At 32.0% G+C, this 18,874-nt stretch overlaps 1 protein-coding gene across 1 annotated transcript; it reads left to right on the forward strand.

Moving 5' to 3' along the window:
- Nucleotides 1–1,130: 1,130 nt before the first annotated feature.
- On the forward strand, nt 1,131–14,956 carry LOC129226977 (transmembrane protein 263-like). The gene is made up of 3 exons (XM_054861609.1): nt 1,131–1,424; nt 8,900–8,975; nt 14,038–14,956. Exons 1-3 carry the CDS (start codon nt 1,362–1,364, stop codon nt 14,247–14,249), a joined length of 351 nt encoding a protein of 116 aa, XP_054717584.1. The 5' UTR covers nt 1,131–1,361; the 3' UTR covers nt 14,250–14,956.
- The last annotated feature ends 3,918 nt before the right edge of the window (nt 14,957–18,874 follow it).

Genomic DNA, 18,874 nt, shown 5'->3' on the forward strand with positions numbered 1-18,874 from the left:
TGATCATGAAGAATCGTTAACCGTTTGGAATCAAGCCTGGGTCCCTTCGGTCATGAGTCCGAAACCCTACGAATCAGGCCACTATGCCTCACCGCCGAAGATTCTGAGCTTCCTCAGGTAGGAGGGGAGTGGCAAAATCCTCGAACTAGACTGCCAAAAGCCAGGGGTGACCACCTGGGAGGGGGGAGGTCATGGCGCAGGCTGCGGCACTGAATAAGTTTTTAGGGTGGTTTTGAGGGGTATTTTACCTTTTTTTGGGGGGGGGGGAATTCGCGATATTTATGGGGCACCCTTGCTTTTAGGGGGTGGGCACCCCCTGCGAAAGTTTTAAAAGTGAGCAAGGACAGAGCTCCCCAATAAATGAGGAGAAAGTATTTCTTTAAGAAATAAAAATTTCAGTTTGAAAAAAAAAGAAAAAGTGCAATATAAAAAAATTAATTTGAGTTTGAAATTTTGAATTCAAATTATGTTTTTCGCAATCACGAACTGAGACAGGACCCTACTCATTGGAGTTATTGTTTCTAGAAACAGCTCCTGTCCCCCCCCTCCCAGCCTGCCTCTCCTCCTGGGCGGTTACGTGTGCATAGTTGTGTGTGTAAGTGCGTAGGCTTGTGTGTGTGCGTAGACCTGTGTGTATGCACGTAGGCGTGTATGTGTGTGAGTGTGTGAGCGTGCGTGTGTGTAGGACATGGACGCCTCCGACCAGGAGAAGCGAATAGCTCAGGATAGGAGCAGCCGGGCGGCGCCGCCTGCAGAGGACGGTGGGCGGTGGTGCTGCAGAGGCTTCTCGTCTAAGCTGAAAAAGGCACGGAACAACAAAAACGGTCGAATGAGAACAATAAGCAATCGTGATTGCTCAAAAAAAAAACTGCATTAGGACAACGAATCAAAAATGCTCTACCTAGGGAGTTGCAGTTGGCCCCCCTGCCCTCCTTTGGCTACGCCCATGCACCTGGAAGTGCTTTTGTACTGAAAGTAAAGAACATTATTGAGGATAAAAGTTTGTTCGTAATGAATTTCTTCTGTTCGACAGTTGGGGGCATGAGAAGGCGCTCCACTTAAACTACACTCCACTCAGCCCAGTTAAAAGTCCCATGTTTATTTTTCACATTAGAAATCACGAATTGGCAGTTCAGTTCTCAACACGCGCAACTCACCAACTCAGCATACAGCTGTTGTTTACTTTTATTTTTCTGGTTGTATTTTCCAAGTGCGTTGGGTAAAAGTAAATCTTTCTGCGTACTTATAGAAAGTATTTACACCCAAATTTTTTCCCAATCTGATGCGTGTACACTTGAAAAAGGATTCACCATTGAAAACTTTATTTGATTTTTATTTCAGAGGTGAATTTTGAAATCAAAATGACAACTATAGCGAATTTGGTACCAAGAGTGATACAGCCAATTACTGCTTGTTTAAAAAAAGTAAGAATTTTTCTCTCACAAATGTTTTTAAATATCTTAGTTTATTTGGCTTTGTTTATTGATATTTATGAAGGGAAGGGACAGATTCCACTTTTCTTTAATCACTAACGATCTCGTAAACCACGCCTGCAAGATAACATAATCTGTCACTGAAGAATTTTTCATAAAATATTTTTTCGATTCCAATTTTCATAGTATATTAGATAACTTTTCTGATTGGTGTAATTTTTTTAATCTGAAAATGAGTTTTTCTTTTTGAAAGAATCCGCACTGAGATGTTTAATATGAAACAAGTTTATACTATTTGTTTTAACGCGATCAATAAAACGTAAAGAACTTAGAGTAACATTTTATTTGATTTCGATGACGGATTGACGCCCACAAATTATTCAAGTTCACAATGTTTATTTCTGTTGTGGAATATTAGACAAATATCTGACAACAAGTGTGGAGTCCTTTGGGCTGGTAGGTAACTGCATATCTATTTCACTAAAGTGTAAGATATTAGTAACCCAGTGTGTTGGTTACTAATATCTTACTTGTATTATAAATTGGTGATCAAAAAATATTTTTTTACTTCTTCGAATGTTCTGTTTCCCAGTTACCTACTACTTTAATATTCTTTATTTCACGTTATTTTATAAGATTTTTACGGGTTATAACAATTTAAATACACTTTTTAAAGTTCTTATTTTATCATGGTTGAAATAGAAAAAATCTGATCTTGATTCCTCTCTGATAGAAACTCAAAACTTAGTGCAAATTTCTTCATGTATACTGCCGTGTGCAGGTAAACAGCAGTATCTTCAGAAATGAGTTTTCGAGATATTTGAAGAAACGCGTTTTGGATTTAATACTAACAATTGGGAAATGTTGGAACTGGACATCTTTTTCGCGCATTTTTTTCAGTGGAAACCAAATAAGCGAGCTTGTACAATAAAAATAACGTACAATAGATGACAAAAATGCAAAAAAATGAAAAATTTGCAGTTACTGCCCTTTACCTGCACACTGCAGTATAAGTGGTTCTATTTTTAAACACAGATGGTGCTTGACCTAATTGCTCCTGGGTATGGTACCAATTAATATAATGAAACCAGAGGCTTGCCACCTCCTGCTCGCTATCCAACGCTAGAGATGAGTTCGGGCTCATTTTTGAGGGCCCGAGCCCAAGAATTTGTTACCGAGCCCGGGTGATATTGTCTCGAACCAAAATTCGAGCCCGCCCGAGCTGAAGGAAACTTTCTTGTATCAAAAACCGAGCCTTCTACAGTCTGACATTATCTCTCTGTTAATGAAATATGTTAAGTCAAATGTTCTTCATTAGCAGAAGTTTCCAAATTTTCTCAAAATGCTCCACTCCAAATGCATTACTCTATGACATACTGCAATAGTAATCGCAAAAAAACACTATAAATAAGCATTTTTTTTTTGGGGGGGGGGGGTAATTTTCACAATGATTGAACTGATTTAAATGTTCCTTTCATTTTATCACAGTAGGAAAATGTTTATTTTCTGTGAATTTGTTTGGAGATTGACGATTGTATATCTTTGCTTGAGTCCGATCCCATCTCATCTCTATCCAGCGCACGGGAACTGCTAGAAGTTCGGACCTTCTTGATCTGAACATGCCACTCTCGTTCATCACATTACGTACATCATTACAGTCCAGCAGTTGCGAGTTCAATAATATGCTCATAGTAACAATACATAGTAGACACTAAATCATTTTGGCTCTGCCGATCTTGCAGGAAGGAAACTTGAGGTGCACAAAATTATTGATTGTGCCCAGGGCCCCGATTTAGGAATTTTAGGACAGTAAGCAAGGTGCACCTGCAGGGGTCCTCCTGAGCAGTACAATCAACAAAACTGTTATATAGTTGTAACTACACACCTTTTTTCTAATTGCATGTACTGGACTCATAGTCTTGGGCTTGTCCACCCCAGAAAAAACCGCGGGAAAAAATCGTCCCGTACAAAATGTCATTTTGTCCACTTCATCAGTAATCTGAAAGTTTTGAGTTAAAAATTTGAAGTTTCAAAATAATAAATAATTGTATAGATTTTTTCTATTCAAGTAATATGTTAATATAAAATAGCTGTATATAAACAATTGATTGTAAGTAAGATCAGTTGAAATTTATGTAAATGTTAATAAATCAAATGAGTGTGAAAATAAATTATTAATCATATACTAATAGCATTTATAAAACAAGCACACCAGCTGTAAATTTTAAGATGTTTATCTGTGATATGGAGGTTTATTGCCCGTAATAAGTGTATTAATAAAATTAAAAAGTAGAAATAAAAAGTTTTTAAAGCTTGGGGTTTCAAAACATTAAAAATCATATTAAAAAGAAAAAAAAAACTACTTGATATTAATAAAATAAATGTTGACATGAAGTGAAATCTGTTCTTGCAATACAAGTACAGTTGTACCTCGCTAGTTCGCGCTTCGACTTTTGCGGCTTCACTACATCGCGGTTTTTTCTAGTTTTTTTTTCCTTTTCAAATACAGTAGTTAGCCTTTTTTATGCGCTCGTATAAACTTTTTACTACAAAAGAATAACAAAGTATATGTCTTTTAAGTAAGGTAAGCTTTTAAGTAAGGTCTGAGGGGCTAGTTTTACCAGTTGAGGGAGTGTAGGTATAAAATCGCCAAAGAAAGTGTAGGGAATCGCTATCTCATTTTAACCGTTAAGCACTAAATGCAAAGTATAAATCACTGTATTATTACTAGGGGCTAAATACATCTGTAAATGTTGTTCAACAATGTACTGTACTAGCTTTTTAAGTTGTACACGCAAATGTATAGGAACGGTTACTAACGGACAATTGATTCATCATCGAACAACTTGAGGTTTTTTAAATACTGTTTAAGGCTTTCACGGCCGGCGTCAATATGGGGAGATAACATTTCTGGGCTTATTGGCCGTGGTCTGATTGGAGTAGAGTTGAGGTTTTTTTCATAGATTAGTAGTAGTGTGTAAGAACTGTGTGTGTGTGTAGTTTATTTCTCAATAATTAATAATGTGATATCTATTACGTCTAACAAATCTAATTTTCTCATTTTGTGCAATATATTAAATAATACAAATCTAATGGTGGCTAAGGGTGCTGTTTCATGTCTAGGGAGCTCTAACGATGATAAAAACTATTTAAATTGCCGTAAGTACGTTTTATGTGCTCTAATTAGAAAAATATATACAGAATCCTACTTTGCAGAAATTCAGTTATCACGGTAAAGTCTGGAACAAATTAACCGCGATAAACGAGGGTTGACTCTATACAAATGTGATGATCAGCAACAGGCTCTGACTAGGCTGTTCCTAGTCAATTTATTAGCCCCTAATGAAGATTATTGGCCCGTTTAAAGCTATCTACCCTCTTGCCTATTATAGCTTCTTCCGGTACACTGTTCTGAGTACCCACAACCCTTTTCAAGTAGTAATTTTTCTTAATTTGTAAGACATTAACGTATCCATAAAATATGCTGAGTACATAAATATATTAGTATGGGTGACACCAGTAAAAACTCAAAAAATATAACAGTTATAAAATATTTTTAGTCTATAAATCTTTGTTTTGTTTGTATGTCTCCAAGCATTTCATTTGACTTTCCCATTGAGTTTATTTTTTACTATTGTATATAATAGTCTAATCATGCCCAATAGCTTATTCACATTGTTAAATTTTATTACTTTTAAGTAAATTATAATCTAAAATTAGCTGCACAATGTGTAATTTTTTTTAGCTTTATGAAATTCCAAAGCTAATGATTCTATTTTAATTAAATGATTAATTCATAATAGAAAATGTATTAGAATAATATACTAATATTTTTACACCATAACAATAAATGTCTGTATGCATAATCAGATTATTTTTCATTTTGTCCAGTTTCTTCCCGCGTCCCGAACTTTTTACAAGAAAGAGGACATCATAGTCCTTCTATATCTCCTATATTTCCTATATTTTCACAATTTGTCAGACATTCTCCTATTATATTTCCTATATTTTCTCACTAACTCTTATGGCTTTTTTCGTCGGATGTTAATTGTTACCCAAAAATGCAAAAACCTTTGATCCAATTTTTTCCTCTTTCTCCCCTGCACTGTGCACTCTTACATCTTAAATGTTATCATATGTATTAAAAATTAAACTTCTGTTTGATTATTTTTATGAAATATACAAAATATAGTTGATTTTACTTGCAACTTTTAACTTGTTTTCATTTTATTTTTCTTTTAATGAGTTTACTTTGTAATTTTAACAGTATAACAACATGTTAACTTTGTACTGCTGTGAAGATTTTGAAAGCTTTTAATCTTACATGTAGTTCAAATGACTGGTTGTAGCTCAAATGATTATTTTTGAAAATGCCATGCACAGATTTTAGTAGGTACTAATATGTACTTATTTTGTGTGTAGATTTTCCAAGAATTTCAAAAATTGGTCTTTGTCTCAGATTTTTTTTTTTTTTTTGACTCATTTTTTTTCCATTTACTCGGTCATGGTTACAAATTGGACAGGATAATGGATAGCTCTATGCTCCACTTGGACTCTTCTAACGCCCCCTTTCGTTTGGCAGATTAGGTCAGATTCACTCTTTATACATATGTGTACATGTATATACATATTAACTAGCATAATAATACACACATTATGCAAACTTAGATAAAATGAAAAGCTTTCCGCGAACACAAATCCTAACTGGAAAATTTTCTGCAAATAATTATTTTGCTTAACTCACCCTTTTATAAAGAATTAAATTTATATTCAAATATGAAATATGCCAAAAAAAAAAAAAAAAAGTGCTAAAAACAATCATTTAATTATTTTTACAATAATATATTATTTGTGCTTAATTTTCACCAACTGAAAAAAACTGCCAAAACCATTATTTTTTTTCACATGTGTGCTTTAAAAGGCTTTTGGAGAAAGGTTTTAACAAAAATAAACTAGGATTTTTTTAAAAATTCGTTTAAATTTTTTATTATTTTTTTTAAAGTTAACGTTGGCAGTTTGACAAAAAATTTTTGCAGAGCCCAAAATTTTCTGTGAACACAGTTCGCACGTTTGTCTATATTATGCAAGACTGACATTATAGATAATCCCATTACACTGAGCGCCAGGTAACTGAATCAGCCACTTTAATGAATCAGTTTCTCAAAAACAACACAAAGTCCAGTTTTAACATTAAAAAAGTACTGACTATTTGAATCAAACCTGCCGCCTTAATGAATCAAGCATATGAGACTGACCCCCTTCCCACAAACGTGATGCATTAGCGCAGTCTTTTTTTCTTTGCCTTCGTTTAATAAAGTTAGTTTTTTTCTTTAAATAGTAAAACGAAGGGGAGGCAGAGTTTTTCACACTTTTTGTAACGATTTTCTCATGATTCCAACAAAATCAGTGAGAGGAGAGACGTGGAGTCGACAGGACTTTTAATCGTTAGTGTTTGCATTGTAGCAATGAGGTACCAATACCGAGGACTAGGGGTTGTGATTTATGACATTGAAAAAGAATGCCCAAAATAATTGTTACCTAGTTTTAGTGATCAACAAGATTTGCATTTTTCAAAGCACGTGAGAATCTGAATTTTTGTAATTGTTTTTTCATATTGTTTTGTGACAAAATTCTTTAAATAATCAGAGAATGGATATTTTAAGTGTGCGGTATACTTCTAATGATATCTGTTTTGACCAAAAATTTATTAAAGTTCTCGTAAATTGTATGTTGAATTTGCACTTTTAAAAAAGTAAAAAGAGAAACACACACAATTTTTCTAAATTGAATCAAAATAGTCTTAAACCAACATGATTCATATAGGTGGCCGTGGGTACGAAAATTCATTTGCTCTCACATCTGTGACTCACATTGCTTCATGCATGATATAGAATTGTATTAATAATGACGCTGTTTTTTTTTCTTCCTTTTCCAAAAAAGGAAGTATTGTAATCACAAAAAATTTTTCACTCAAAATTCGGCCTTAATTTCCATATAGCTCACCACTGAATTAATGTTGAGTTTTTTTTTCAACCCGACCACACGCGGATAAGTGCCTAATAACGTATAAACACTTGAAATATCCATTTTGACATTCCCCGAGTTAATTGCAATAACTTTTCTCGTGCTGTCCCTATGTACGTATGTGTGTATGTTGCGTATGTATGTCGCATAACTCAAGAATGGTACATCCTAGAAAGTTGAAATTTGGTACCTAGACTCCTAATGGGGTCTAGTTGTGCACCTCCCCTTTTGATTGCATTCGGGTGTTTCTAAAGGGGTCTTTTGCCCCTTTTTGGGGGGGAAATCATTGTTAATTTCGATGGATACTCAAGTAGTGTTATAATTTGGCAGACACTTGGCAGTGCCAATAATGGGAAAACGACATTAAATTGGAGTAAAAGGAAGTCATGTGATGCACACATCAGCTCGTTTTACATATACCTACTAGATCCTATACTTTTTCGAAATTTCTGTATATTTTTCTACCAAACTCCTCTATACATTTTTCTTTTCAAACTCCTACATAATTTTTCCTACTTGTTATGAGCCTGCATATACTACAGGCCAGAGTGCACATAGAAAAAAATAGCTGTTTTAATGTTAAAAGCCACATGCTATACACTTTATAAATCGCTATTGAAGTTAAACACTGTAATAAATAAATTAATGCCATATTTTAGTACTAATTTCTACATATTCTGTCAGTTTTGGGGGCCCCTGGAACTAGAGAGCATGTAAGCTGGGCTTCACGGGCAAGTACCATAATATGTTCCACCTTTGAGAGCCTAATTTAACTTCAAATGATTTTGTTGAACCAAGTTATTATATAACAAGTTATGTAACCATGCTACTATCCCTATAGGTATTACTTTAATCTATTGGAAACTATAGCTCTGTTGATGTATTTCAACCTTTGCTTAAAATTTCAATCGTCCTGCCATTTCTTTCCCATACCCTTGCACCGATTTCATCTTCCCCTATCCCTCTCCCACTAATTGTTCTCAATTTCCAATGTACTCATAGCCTATCTTTTAAAAAAATCAAGTTTTTTATAGATAATATTTTATTCTGTTTGTTTTCTGTTTAATGATTGAGAAAAGGTCTTTTTGTCTCTGAAATGTATTGAAATTCGAAGTATTTTCAAGGTTTTAACCATGTAATGATAGAACATAGTGTTTTTTTTTTTTTTTTACTAGAACTTGAAGTATCATTGAAGTTTTAAATGTCAGTTTATTGATGTGTGTAAGTTATATATCTGTAGATTTATTTGAACTCGTATTATTTAGAAAATTCTTTAATAGTGGAATTTATAGAAATTAAACTCGTATTGAATAGAACTGGACACAAATTAATAGTTCTAATGTTTATTGTTCAAATATTATTAAGCTTTTAAATTGTGTGCAATGTGCTCTTGCATTTCAGTTTCAGTGTTAAAACTTAACAAAACTTAACATTGATTTTAGCCTGAGAGCAGCAAAACTTCTGAAGAAGAAAAAAGTGGTACTGGTGAACCAACGACAGAAGAGAATAATTTAAAAAGTGAGTCTCTGAGAAAATTCATCTCTGGGTCCTCTTTTATATGTTATAACATGTTAGTACTTAATGTCATGTTTAGGCTTGCCAGATTTCTGAAACATTCAACCGGCACACCAAACATGCCCCCCTCTCCTAATGATTACTAATTATGAGCCGAAACCAGGGGTATAATACATGACGCAAGCAAATACATTTAAACACTTTATTTCCTACGTGTTACTATTTTTAAGTTACTTTAATAACAAGAAAAACTTTGATTGAGGAATAAAAATTTGAACTATATTTACATGGTTCTTTGCATTGGCTAGGACTTTTTTCAAAAGTCTTTTTCATTTTTAACCTTGCTGTAAAGATCTTCATAAGCTAATCAGATAATATTTTACAAGTTAATGTTACAAATCTGTACCTCAGAGTATGACTAACGTAAGTCAAATAATCGCTACTTTACAGGAGATAGGGAAAACATTTATCAGGTGCATGCATAGGATAGGACGTTCGCTCTTTTAACACTGGTAAATAATTACAGAGGGTTTTTTAAAATTTAGAATTACATTTGCATGGCTCGATGCGGACTAGGATTCTTCATACAATGCAGTAATAAACAGAAAATTGCAATTTTTGGATTTAGTCTGGCTCTGAGGTACAGAAATGATAAAGTTATTATTTTAAATAATCTTTCGCAGTCTTAGACTTTTTTGGGCATCTATAATCAAATTTACATGAAATACACCGCCAGCTCAGTCATTTCAGCCGAGGACTGCAGTTTCAGGTCAGTGCTAATTCTATATTAGCTACCAGTTTGTTTGGCATTCTTGGCTTCCTTAAGAGGTTTTCCACCTCCAGCTCAGTTAATCCTATGCCGGGCGGATGAGTACTAATAAGCACGAAACTGCAGTCCTCGGCTGGAGTTGACTGAGCTGGCGGTGTATTTCATGTATTTCTGCCTTAGCTTTGGCTAATGGGTGGTAACTTACTGAATATAATCAAATTTGTCTTTTACCGGGAAGTGAACTAAACCAGCAGGGACACCCAGAATTTGTCTGAAAACCAGGACGTCAGACTTAGATAAAATGAAAAGCTTTCTGCGAACACAAATCTTAACTAGAAAAATTTCTGCAAATAATTATTTTGCCTAACTCACCCTTGAATAAAGAATTAAATTTATATTCAAATATGAAAGAGGCCAACTGAAGAAAAATGCCGAAACCATTATTTTTTTCACACATGTGCTTTAAAATCCTTTTGGAGAAAGGCTTTAGCAGAAATAAACTGGGATCTTTTTAAAAATTCCCTTGAAAAAAAAATTAATGTTAGCAATTTGAAAAAAAAATTTCTGCAGAGCCAAAAATTTTCTGCCAACCCCATTCGCGCGTTCGTCTATATTATGCAAGACTGCAGGACATCTGGCAATCCTAGTCATGTCTATGTTTTAATAAATTCCATTAAACTCAAGTGATATTTATTTCTAAGGTTTAAAGGCATCCTTTTTTTTTAAATGACTATTTTTTTGTTTTTGCAGTGAATAAAGTAAGAAATAGAATTCAAATAATCATTTGAAACTAATCTGAAATTGATTGACTGGAGTAAAAAAATAGTTGACTTTAAAATAAACATTTTTTAGCAAAAGCATGCATTTGTGCCAAGTTCCATAAAGCCTCGACCGAAGTTTTTAATTCAGAAAAATGACTCTAATAGAATTAAACATGCTGTTTGTTGATTTGCCAATAGACCTAAAAATAATCACTCGCCACCTGGCTACTATAGGTCTTATTTCGGCAACTTGAACCCCCCCCCCTCAATCGGCCATTTTTTAAAAACCCTAACAGCAACACCTAGTTATTACTTCATTGGTTTTTTTATTAATAAGTCTTTTCCATTTTGTCACCCCAAGTTTGATGTAAAAAGGACCCCAAGTTCTCACATAGTATTCTATATAGCGAACTGATAAGAAAATCATGTATAAGAATCATTTTTTTTTTAAATGAGAACAAGCAATTTGCATGTTTTTAATTTTTAGTTCCACAATTGTAGATCAGAAAAATTCATGAAAAGCAATACCTATTTTTGAATTATAAGAGCTCTGTATGATAGGTTATTAATGTTTAAAAGTTGACTCTAAAAATTTAGTACGAAAACACAACGAATCAACACGGCCACAGATGTGACATCACTATGCACACCAGCAAGGTTCTCGTCTGTCGTTAACGTGATGCGATAGTATCAATGCAATTCCCTACACATTGTTTTTGGCTCTTGTTATAATCTGTGGTTTATGCTTTCTTTTTCATTTCCTTTTACAAAATAATAAAACAACATTCGAGGCAGTGAGAAGCAAAGGGATGCCAGTGGCAAAATTAAAAATTTGGAGGCAACCAGTACAAATGGTAGGTGAACCTCTCCTCTGTCTTGGGGCAAGAGATTGTACTAGTAGCCCTGGTAGCTGCTGCTGTATAGCATGATTTATAAAAAAAAATTCAATGAAAGCCTACCTAGGATCTGATCTTTAAACGCGTTTTATTCGAAACATAAAACAGTCCACTTGCATCCCTTTGCTTCTCACTACCTCATTTCTTCTTTGGTGACGGAACAAGGATTCATCAAAGGACAATCTGATAATTTGCCGATGTTGGATAGCTGTAGGCTGTTTCCGTTTTTGGGAAAACACCTTGATTTTATATGGGCAGGACTGAAAGAGAACCAAAGCTTAGATTTTCATAAAAGTAGGAATTTTTACCTGATAAATTTAAAAAAAAACAAAAAATAGTTTGAATATATTTTTAAAGTGTTAAGAAAAATTGCTGCTATGCTACACTTGATTAAAAATTTGGAACTATCACTTCGAAATTTTCACAATATTGAAAAATATCATCTTGAATTAAAAAAATATTTTGTTGCCTTAAACCTAATTTTCAATCATCTATATGTTCCCAATATCTTAAAGCAATACTGCATTATTTTATACATTCTGTGAAAATAGGTTTTGTAATCAAAGTGATTTTGCTACTAAACCTATTTTTGTTGGTAACAAAATTAAATAAAAGTAATAAAATTTATAACTAGTTCACTTTAAACATTTTTATGTCAGCTTATACTGATATAAGCAGGACAAGGATGTGAATAACCAATGAATTCTTAAAATGTGCAAAATAAAAATAAAAGTCTTTGCACGTTTTTGATGAATAGTTCTTTTTATGGCCTCTTTGTCATTTTATTTTTTTTAAAAATTATTTATTACGCGATAAAAAATTAAAAAATGTAATTTAAGTAGAAACTAAGATTTATAATTAACATTAAAAAAAGTAATTGCAATTAAAATGAACATATGCTTTTAATAGAAAATGAGGGATAAAGTAACACAATTATATTCAAATATTTTCTATTTTTAAACAAACTGCAGTTAAAACACAAATTTCTACTTCAGAAGAGACTATTTTATGCTTTGATCATTGATAAAAGAAAAAAAAATGTAATTCAGTAAAACTAAAAATTAAACAAATTTTTTTTTTTAAATTGAGGTTTTGAAAAATGACACTGTTGGATATTGAACCGCAGACCATCATATTATGGAGAGTGTGCTTTCGCCATTCAACTACACAGCTATCAGGCTTGGTAGCTGAGCAAAATACTTGTGCTGTCAGTCATGCGCTGTACAGCTAAAAATTCATCGTATGCAGTACGCATAATGGTTCATTACCAGCTCGAAGGTGCACTGCATGCTTTGAACACAATAAAAAGCTATATAAGAAGCTATAAGAACATTATTAAATCGGCCACAGATACCGTAGAATACACTATATATATGTAGGCACTGAAAAGCCAATTGACTTTTTATAAAAGATAGTTTGATGGGGAATTTTTCTTTATAAAATTTCATTTTTCATCATTGATATTGCTGGATAAAAAAAAAAAATTAAATGTGGATTTAAAAAAACTACCGATTTGCAAGTTAAATGTGAAACTAAAAGCATATCTAGCTGTGAATACTTACTTTTTTGAAAGTGCAACATAGTATTTCTGAGCTAATCCAAGATGGAAATTGCTGCTACCAAACTTGTATAGCACCAAACTTTTTGAATTACTACATTTTTAAATTTTCCATGTAGGAACTAAAATCTGAAATCTTGTCAGTATTATCATCAGAAGCTTTGCAGATAATGTATTGCTTATTGTTGTACTGTTACAATTTTTTAATTGATTAATTCTTACATTTGGTGTTTAGGCAATTTCCTTTCCTCTAGGCATAATATGAATAAATTCGTCTAATGTTTAGAGAACCAATACAGTATACATTTTCCCATCTAATAAATTTACTTTCAAATTTTAATATATCGTCGCCTCAGATCAACACTAAAACATCTTATCCCATTAAAACTCTCAAGATATCCTACTGTTGCTCTGAGGCAACAATATGTATTATCAGGCTCTGACAAAATCCTTAACAGCTAGGAGAAATTTCTAAGCCCAATTATTTCCCACAGTTTGTGGGAAATTCTGTTTGATATTGCTAAACCAAGGTTGTTTTATTCAGTAAGTTACCGTCCATTAGCCAGGGCTAAGGCAGAAATACATGAAATACACCGTCAGCTCAGTCAATTCCAGAGGAGGACTGCAGTTTCGTGCTTATTAGCACTCGGCAGCCCGGCATAGGAAGTGAATGAGCTGGAAGTGGAAAACCTATTAAGGAAGCCAAGAGTGCCAAACAAACTGGTACCAGTTAAGGAAGCCAAGAGTGTCAAGAGTTTGTTTGGCACTCTTGGCTTCCTTAAGAGGTTTTCCACCTCCAGCTCAGTCGCTTTCCTAAGCCGGGCTGATGAGTGCTAATAAGCACGAATCTGCAGTCCTCGGTTGGAATTGACTGAGCTGGCGATGTTTTTTGGTGTATTTCAAGGTTGTTTTAGTGTGGTGGCTTTGTCGGACTTAGTGTATTGTTACATATTATTTTTTAAAAAATGTTGCTCATTAATGTTTATATGTTGAACTGGTATTTAAACAGTTGTTTTTTGAGATAATTTTTTTTTCTCTAGAACTTATTTAAAAATGTGAGCTAAAATGTTTGCCATTTTAGGTATGGAATCTGAAGCACCACAGTCTGGTTTGATTTGGCGAGTGTCATCAGGACTGTTCAGCCTTGGGTCTGGAGCAGTTGGACTGGGTGTCGGATCAGTAAAATGGGCTGCGTCTACAACCTACACTGTTGGTACTGGCGTGGTATCTGCTACACAATCGGTTGTGGGCAAAGTTATCCCATCAACATCACCTAAACCAAAAAAGGAGTAGATGGTTTATTTTACTAATTTCAATGCAAAATTATTTTTGAATGAATTGCAGAATTATCAGTAACGTGTATGATAAATGTATTTTCTGTGGATCTTGCGTTATGTTTTTAACAATCCAAAATTAAGTGTCATTTGCGAAGTTTTTTTTTTAAACTAAGCATTTATTTTGCCATGCTATTTACATTTGTCTTTAGTCTTGATGCATTTGTAATAAATTTTTGCTATGATGTTTTGAAAAAGCATTTTTGCCTGAAATGTTGAAATGCTGCTTTTATTGCATGCATATACATTATTTTATGTGGTGGAGTTTCAATATAATGCCACCTGTTTTAGTGATATACTATTTCAATTCAAAAACAAGGACCAAATTTTTAAATGGTGAAAAAGATACCAAGAACAAAACTATTGTTAACAGCTTTTCTTTAAATTATACACTATGCATCATAAATGATTGGAAGTGAAACATGAAACTTTTTTTTCCTCGTAATTTTAAGCTGATGAATTAAAAAATGAATTATTTTAAAATTTACTTTTATTTTCTGTTTTTCACAAAACTTTTTATTTTTTAGCATCAGTGTTTTTGCCAATCTATTGTTTCTGATGTGTAATAAAAAGGCTTCGAACTGGAACTGAACTGTAAACTTGAACAAAACATTATTTTGGTCAGAACAAGCTTCTGAATCGACCCCCAAAAACTTTTTGGTTTGATACATCTTTAGTTTTTTTCATAACCAGTAGATAAATATTTTCTAATACATCAACCATATAATTATCACTACAAGTACATTGCTATTATAGCTAGAATAGAATTATATCTGTCGTACAAATAAGAATACACATAAAATAAATCATTCATTTGTAACTGAATCGTAAACTTATTTTTTGTGGAACAAAAACTGGAATCGAAACAATATATATATATATATTTTAGCTGAACCGGAACGAGAATCGGAGTGGTTTGAAGCCTTGGTAAAAGTGAATTCAAAAGTTTTAATTTTTTCCTAACACAGCATTTCGTTATATAAAAGGAAATAGAAAGGGAGAAATTAGGTGCCATAATAGCTTTTTTGAATTTTGAATTTTTTGCTTTATTCCATTGTAGTGCTAATTTTTATTTTTATATTAACAAAATATTACTTGCTCAATTTTTCACTGTTTTAATGTTATTTCTGTAATGTTTCTTCGCTGATAAAAATTTGATAAATGCAATATTTTAGAAGAATTACAGAAATAAGAGAATATCTCTTAATGTCTCATTTACACATGAAATCTCATGTTCACATGAAATTTTAACTGAACTTAGATTGAAAGTGCGGAACTGACATTGAGACCAAAGTTTTTATGTTCTTGTAGTGTACACACTTTATATCTTCAAATTCAAAACTCTTGCATAAAAGCTGCAGTATTGAAACCCATAGCATGTTTGTAAATTTTGTGTCTCAAAGAGTAAATTTTTAAAAATACTGTATTATGTCTACCGTGTTACCGTAATATATCTACAACATTCACCAAAAGTCATTTTCTCAATGACTTCGTATGACAAGGGAGAAATCTTTAATTTTCAAAAAGATTTCTGAAATCTCAAACTCTCCAATTAATAATAATTATTAATGTTAGTATACCATTATATTGCTTACTGATTTAGCAATTTTACTTTGTTAAAGTGAAGAAACCATATTTGAGAAATGAAAACTTTCTTGATTTAGTTTTAAAGCAGAAGTATTTATGTACTTAAATATTATTTAATCTTAAAAATATTTTGTTTGTATATTTCGTAAAAAAATATTTTTAATTTTAAATGTGACTATATTGTATTAATTTTGTTTACAACTTGTTATTCTGATGTACAAAAAGTTGACTAATGGAATTTTTCGTTAAAAAATCATATCATTTATGCATTTTAGTTAATGTTAGAAAACTAATTACATTATAAAGTTATTTAAAGTTTATAAAATTGATCCAACACTGGCAGGCCAGGGATCTTTTTACTGTTGCATTTATTTATATTGTAGCGATTAGATGAAAAGTGTATTTTATGATGCTGAAAAAGTTTATTTTTGCAATATTGTGCAAATGCTTTGCTTTGTTGATGTTAAATATAGCAGTCATATGTAGTTGTAAAACGTGATTTCATGTTTAGAAAAAATATTTGCAGTTATAAAATTCAATTTTATAGCACTGGAACTTGTCTTGAAAGATTTATTGCTCCTTGCATACTGTTATGAAAAGTTTTTAAACTGATTTTGGTGATATTACATGAAAGTTATTTTATTATATATAATATTTAGCTCCTTATTTCTTTTTTTCCAATTATTTAAAGTATTATTATTAGTTTTTTTTCTAATAAAATGCTTCTCAATATTCCTTTTTATTACATGTTTTAGAATGCATTTGTGAAAGTTTAATGCTGAATTTATTCATTATGCTTTTTCGTTAAATTCAGAATTCACTATGAATTTGCTTTTAATTAAATCTTGAGAAGAGTATTTCAGTTCTTTTTTTTTTTTTTTAATTCAATTGAATTGCATTGAATCAAAAAACATATTTTGTGTAATATATTTTTAATGATTTTTAAATGCAATTTTATCTAAGATGTTAAACTTAACAGACTCTTTGAAGGAAATTTGTATACAATATATGTGGAGTGCTTTGTATTTAAAAGCTTTGTATATAAGATTTACAAAATATGTGCCACATTGAAAACATTATTATTATATATATATATATACATACATAGTCAAATTTCATTAGCCAACTATTATTGGGACCCAATAAATGTTATCAATCTGCTATCAGGAACTGCAGGAATATGCATTTTTTTTTTTTTGGAATGTAATGAAAATACTACAAAATGTATATAATATTATTTGTTTTTAGTAGTTTTAAAAAAATATTTTTATGGGTAACATATTTAAAAGTTAAATAGATGAATGAGCATGTTATTGGCTTTTTTAATGAAATTGGCATTTTTGTGATGAACTTTTTTTGGGGGGTGGAGGTGGGGGTGGGGAGGGGGGACTATCCTTTTAACACACTAATTCAATCAATGTTACTTCCGTTTTAAGGGTCTCATAAGGGAGCCCAATTTAACCCAATCGCATAGTTCAATAAATCTTATTTTGTAAATAAAAGTATTTAACATGCAGTATATAAAACTGAAGCATTAATTTGAATCTAAGAAAGCTAAACCCTTTAAAATTAGTATACACTACTATCTTCAATTATGCCTTTGTAATCTTCTTTTTTTACAATAAAATTAGAAATACAGTGAGTGCCAGGTAATTGGGGTTAATACATTTTTTCGAAGCACATAAGTTGAAATTTGAATTTTGTGATTCCTTTCTCATACTGTTTTACGATAAAGTTCTTTAAATAATCAGAACAAATATTTTGAGTGGACAGCATACTTCAAGTGATACTGTATCTCATTTGACTAAAAATTAAGTCCACATTAAAAAAAAAAATATATTGAATTAGCCACTTTATTAAATCAAAACTTTGAAACAAACATGATTCATATAAGTGATTATATGAATCATCATATGATCACCATATTCCAAATGTTCCGAAAAGTCAAATCTGAAAAGTTACTGCATGAGAACTATATAAATTATTTTTGAATTTAAATAAATAATAGCATTAAACTGGTAGAATTTTAAACAATTGAGAATGTCAAACTTTTCAGAAGTAATTGGAAATACATGACTGCTCTTTAAAGAAATATTTGTTTATTTCTATGAGTTTAAGCATTTATTTATTATTTTAAAGTTTACTTTCTATGTATATATCAATTTTTTAAATCTTTCTGAATTGTCTAAACTATTTTTTGCCTACACCTCATCCACCACATGCTAATAAAATGTGTGTATGCAAAATTGTGAGGGGGGGGGGGATTGTAAGGGGGGGCTCGGATATTTTTAACCATGGTTTAGCTGGATATTTTCCCATTGGAAGCAGATTTCAGGACAGATTAGAGTCATTAAAATTTGACATTTTTAATAACTTATTCATTGATGGCTAGAGAAGAAATGTTTATACATTTTTACAAAGAAAAAAGTACTAAAAGCAAGAAAGTTCTAATTTCTAAGGGGCGGCTTGAGCCTCCCCCTTGCCCCCCCAATATGAGCACCCTTATTAGTTAGTATTAGAGATGTTTTCTAATTTTTTTTAAAATAAAATGTTGCTTTGACATTCTGCATTTTTTTAACCTCCCCCTTCCCCCAATATTCAAAAAAAAAAAAAAAAAAAAAAAAAAACATTTTCATCTTTTTTTACTTTTTATAAAAAGTATTTTCCCACAGTTCTTGCATCATTCTTTTTGAATCACTCAACTTCAATAATTGCTTCATCTGTGTCTGGTGGTACTCTATCTCTTTATCTGCGTACTCTATATACCTTTCTGACACTCATTGCCAGTGGCCTAAACTAGTTCAAGGTCACAAGACTGAATATCATTACCAACTTTAGATATCTTTTTCCTTTTTTCAATCGGACAAAGGGTGGGGGGCTGGAGCTGCAAATATTTGTGATAGCTCATAGAAATTATGTAAAATTCAAAAACTTTTTTGATAAGATGTTTAAAGTAACCTTATAAGTAGGGATTAGTAAATAACCGTTGAAAGTTAT

Source organism: Uloborus diversus, chromosome 1 (assembly GCF_026930045.1).
Source record: "Uloborus diversus isolate 005 chromosome 1, Udiv.v.3.1, whole genome shotgun sequence".
NCBI classification, from domain to species: Eukaryota; Metazoa; Arthropoda; class Arachnida; order Araneae; family Uloboridae; genus Uloborus; species Uloborus diversus.

What these genes read in the sequence shown, in the direction of transcription:
- LOC129226977 (XM_054861609.1), top strand. Translation starts at nt 1,362, where the DNA reads ATGACAACTATAGCGAATTTGGTACCAAGAGTGATACAGCCAATTACT. An exon ending in TTACTGCTTGTTTAAAAAAA is followed by an intron (nt 1,425 to 8,899) that starts GTAAGAATTTTT and finishes CATTGATTTTAG; the next exon opens with CCTGAGAGCAGCAAAACTTC. An exon ending in AGAAGAGAATAATTTAAAAA is followed by an intron (nt 8,976 to 14,037) that starts GTGAGTCTCTGA and finishes TTGCCATTTTAG; the next exon opens with GTATGGAATCTGAAGCACCA.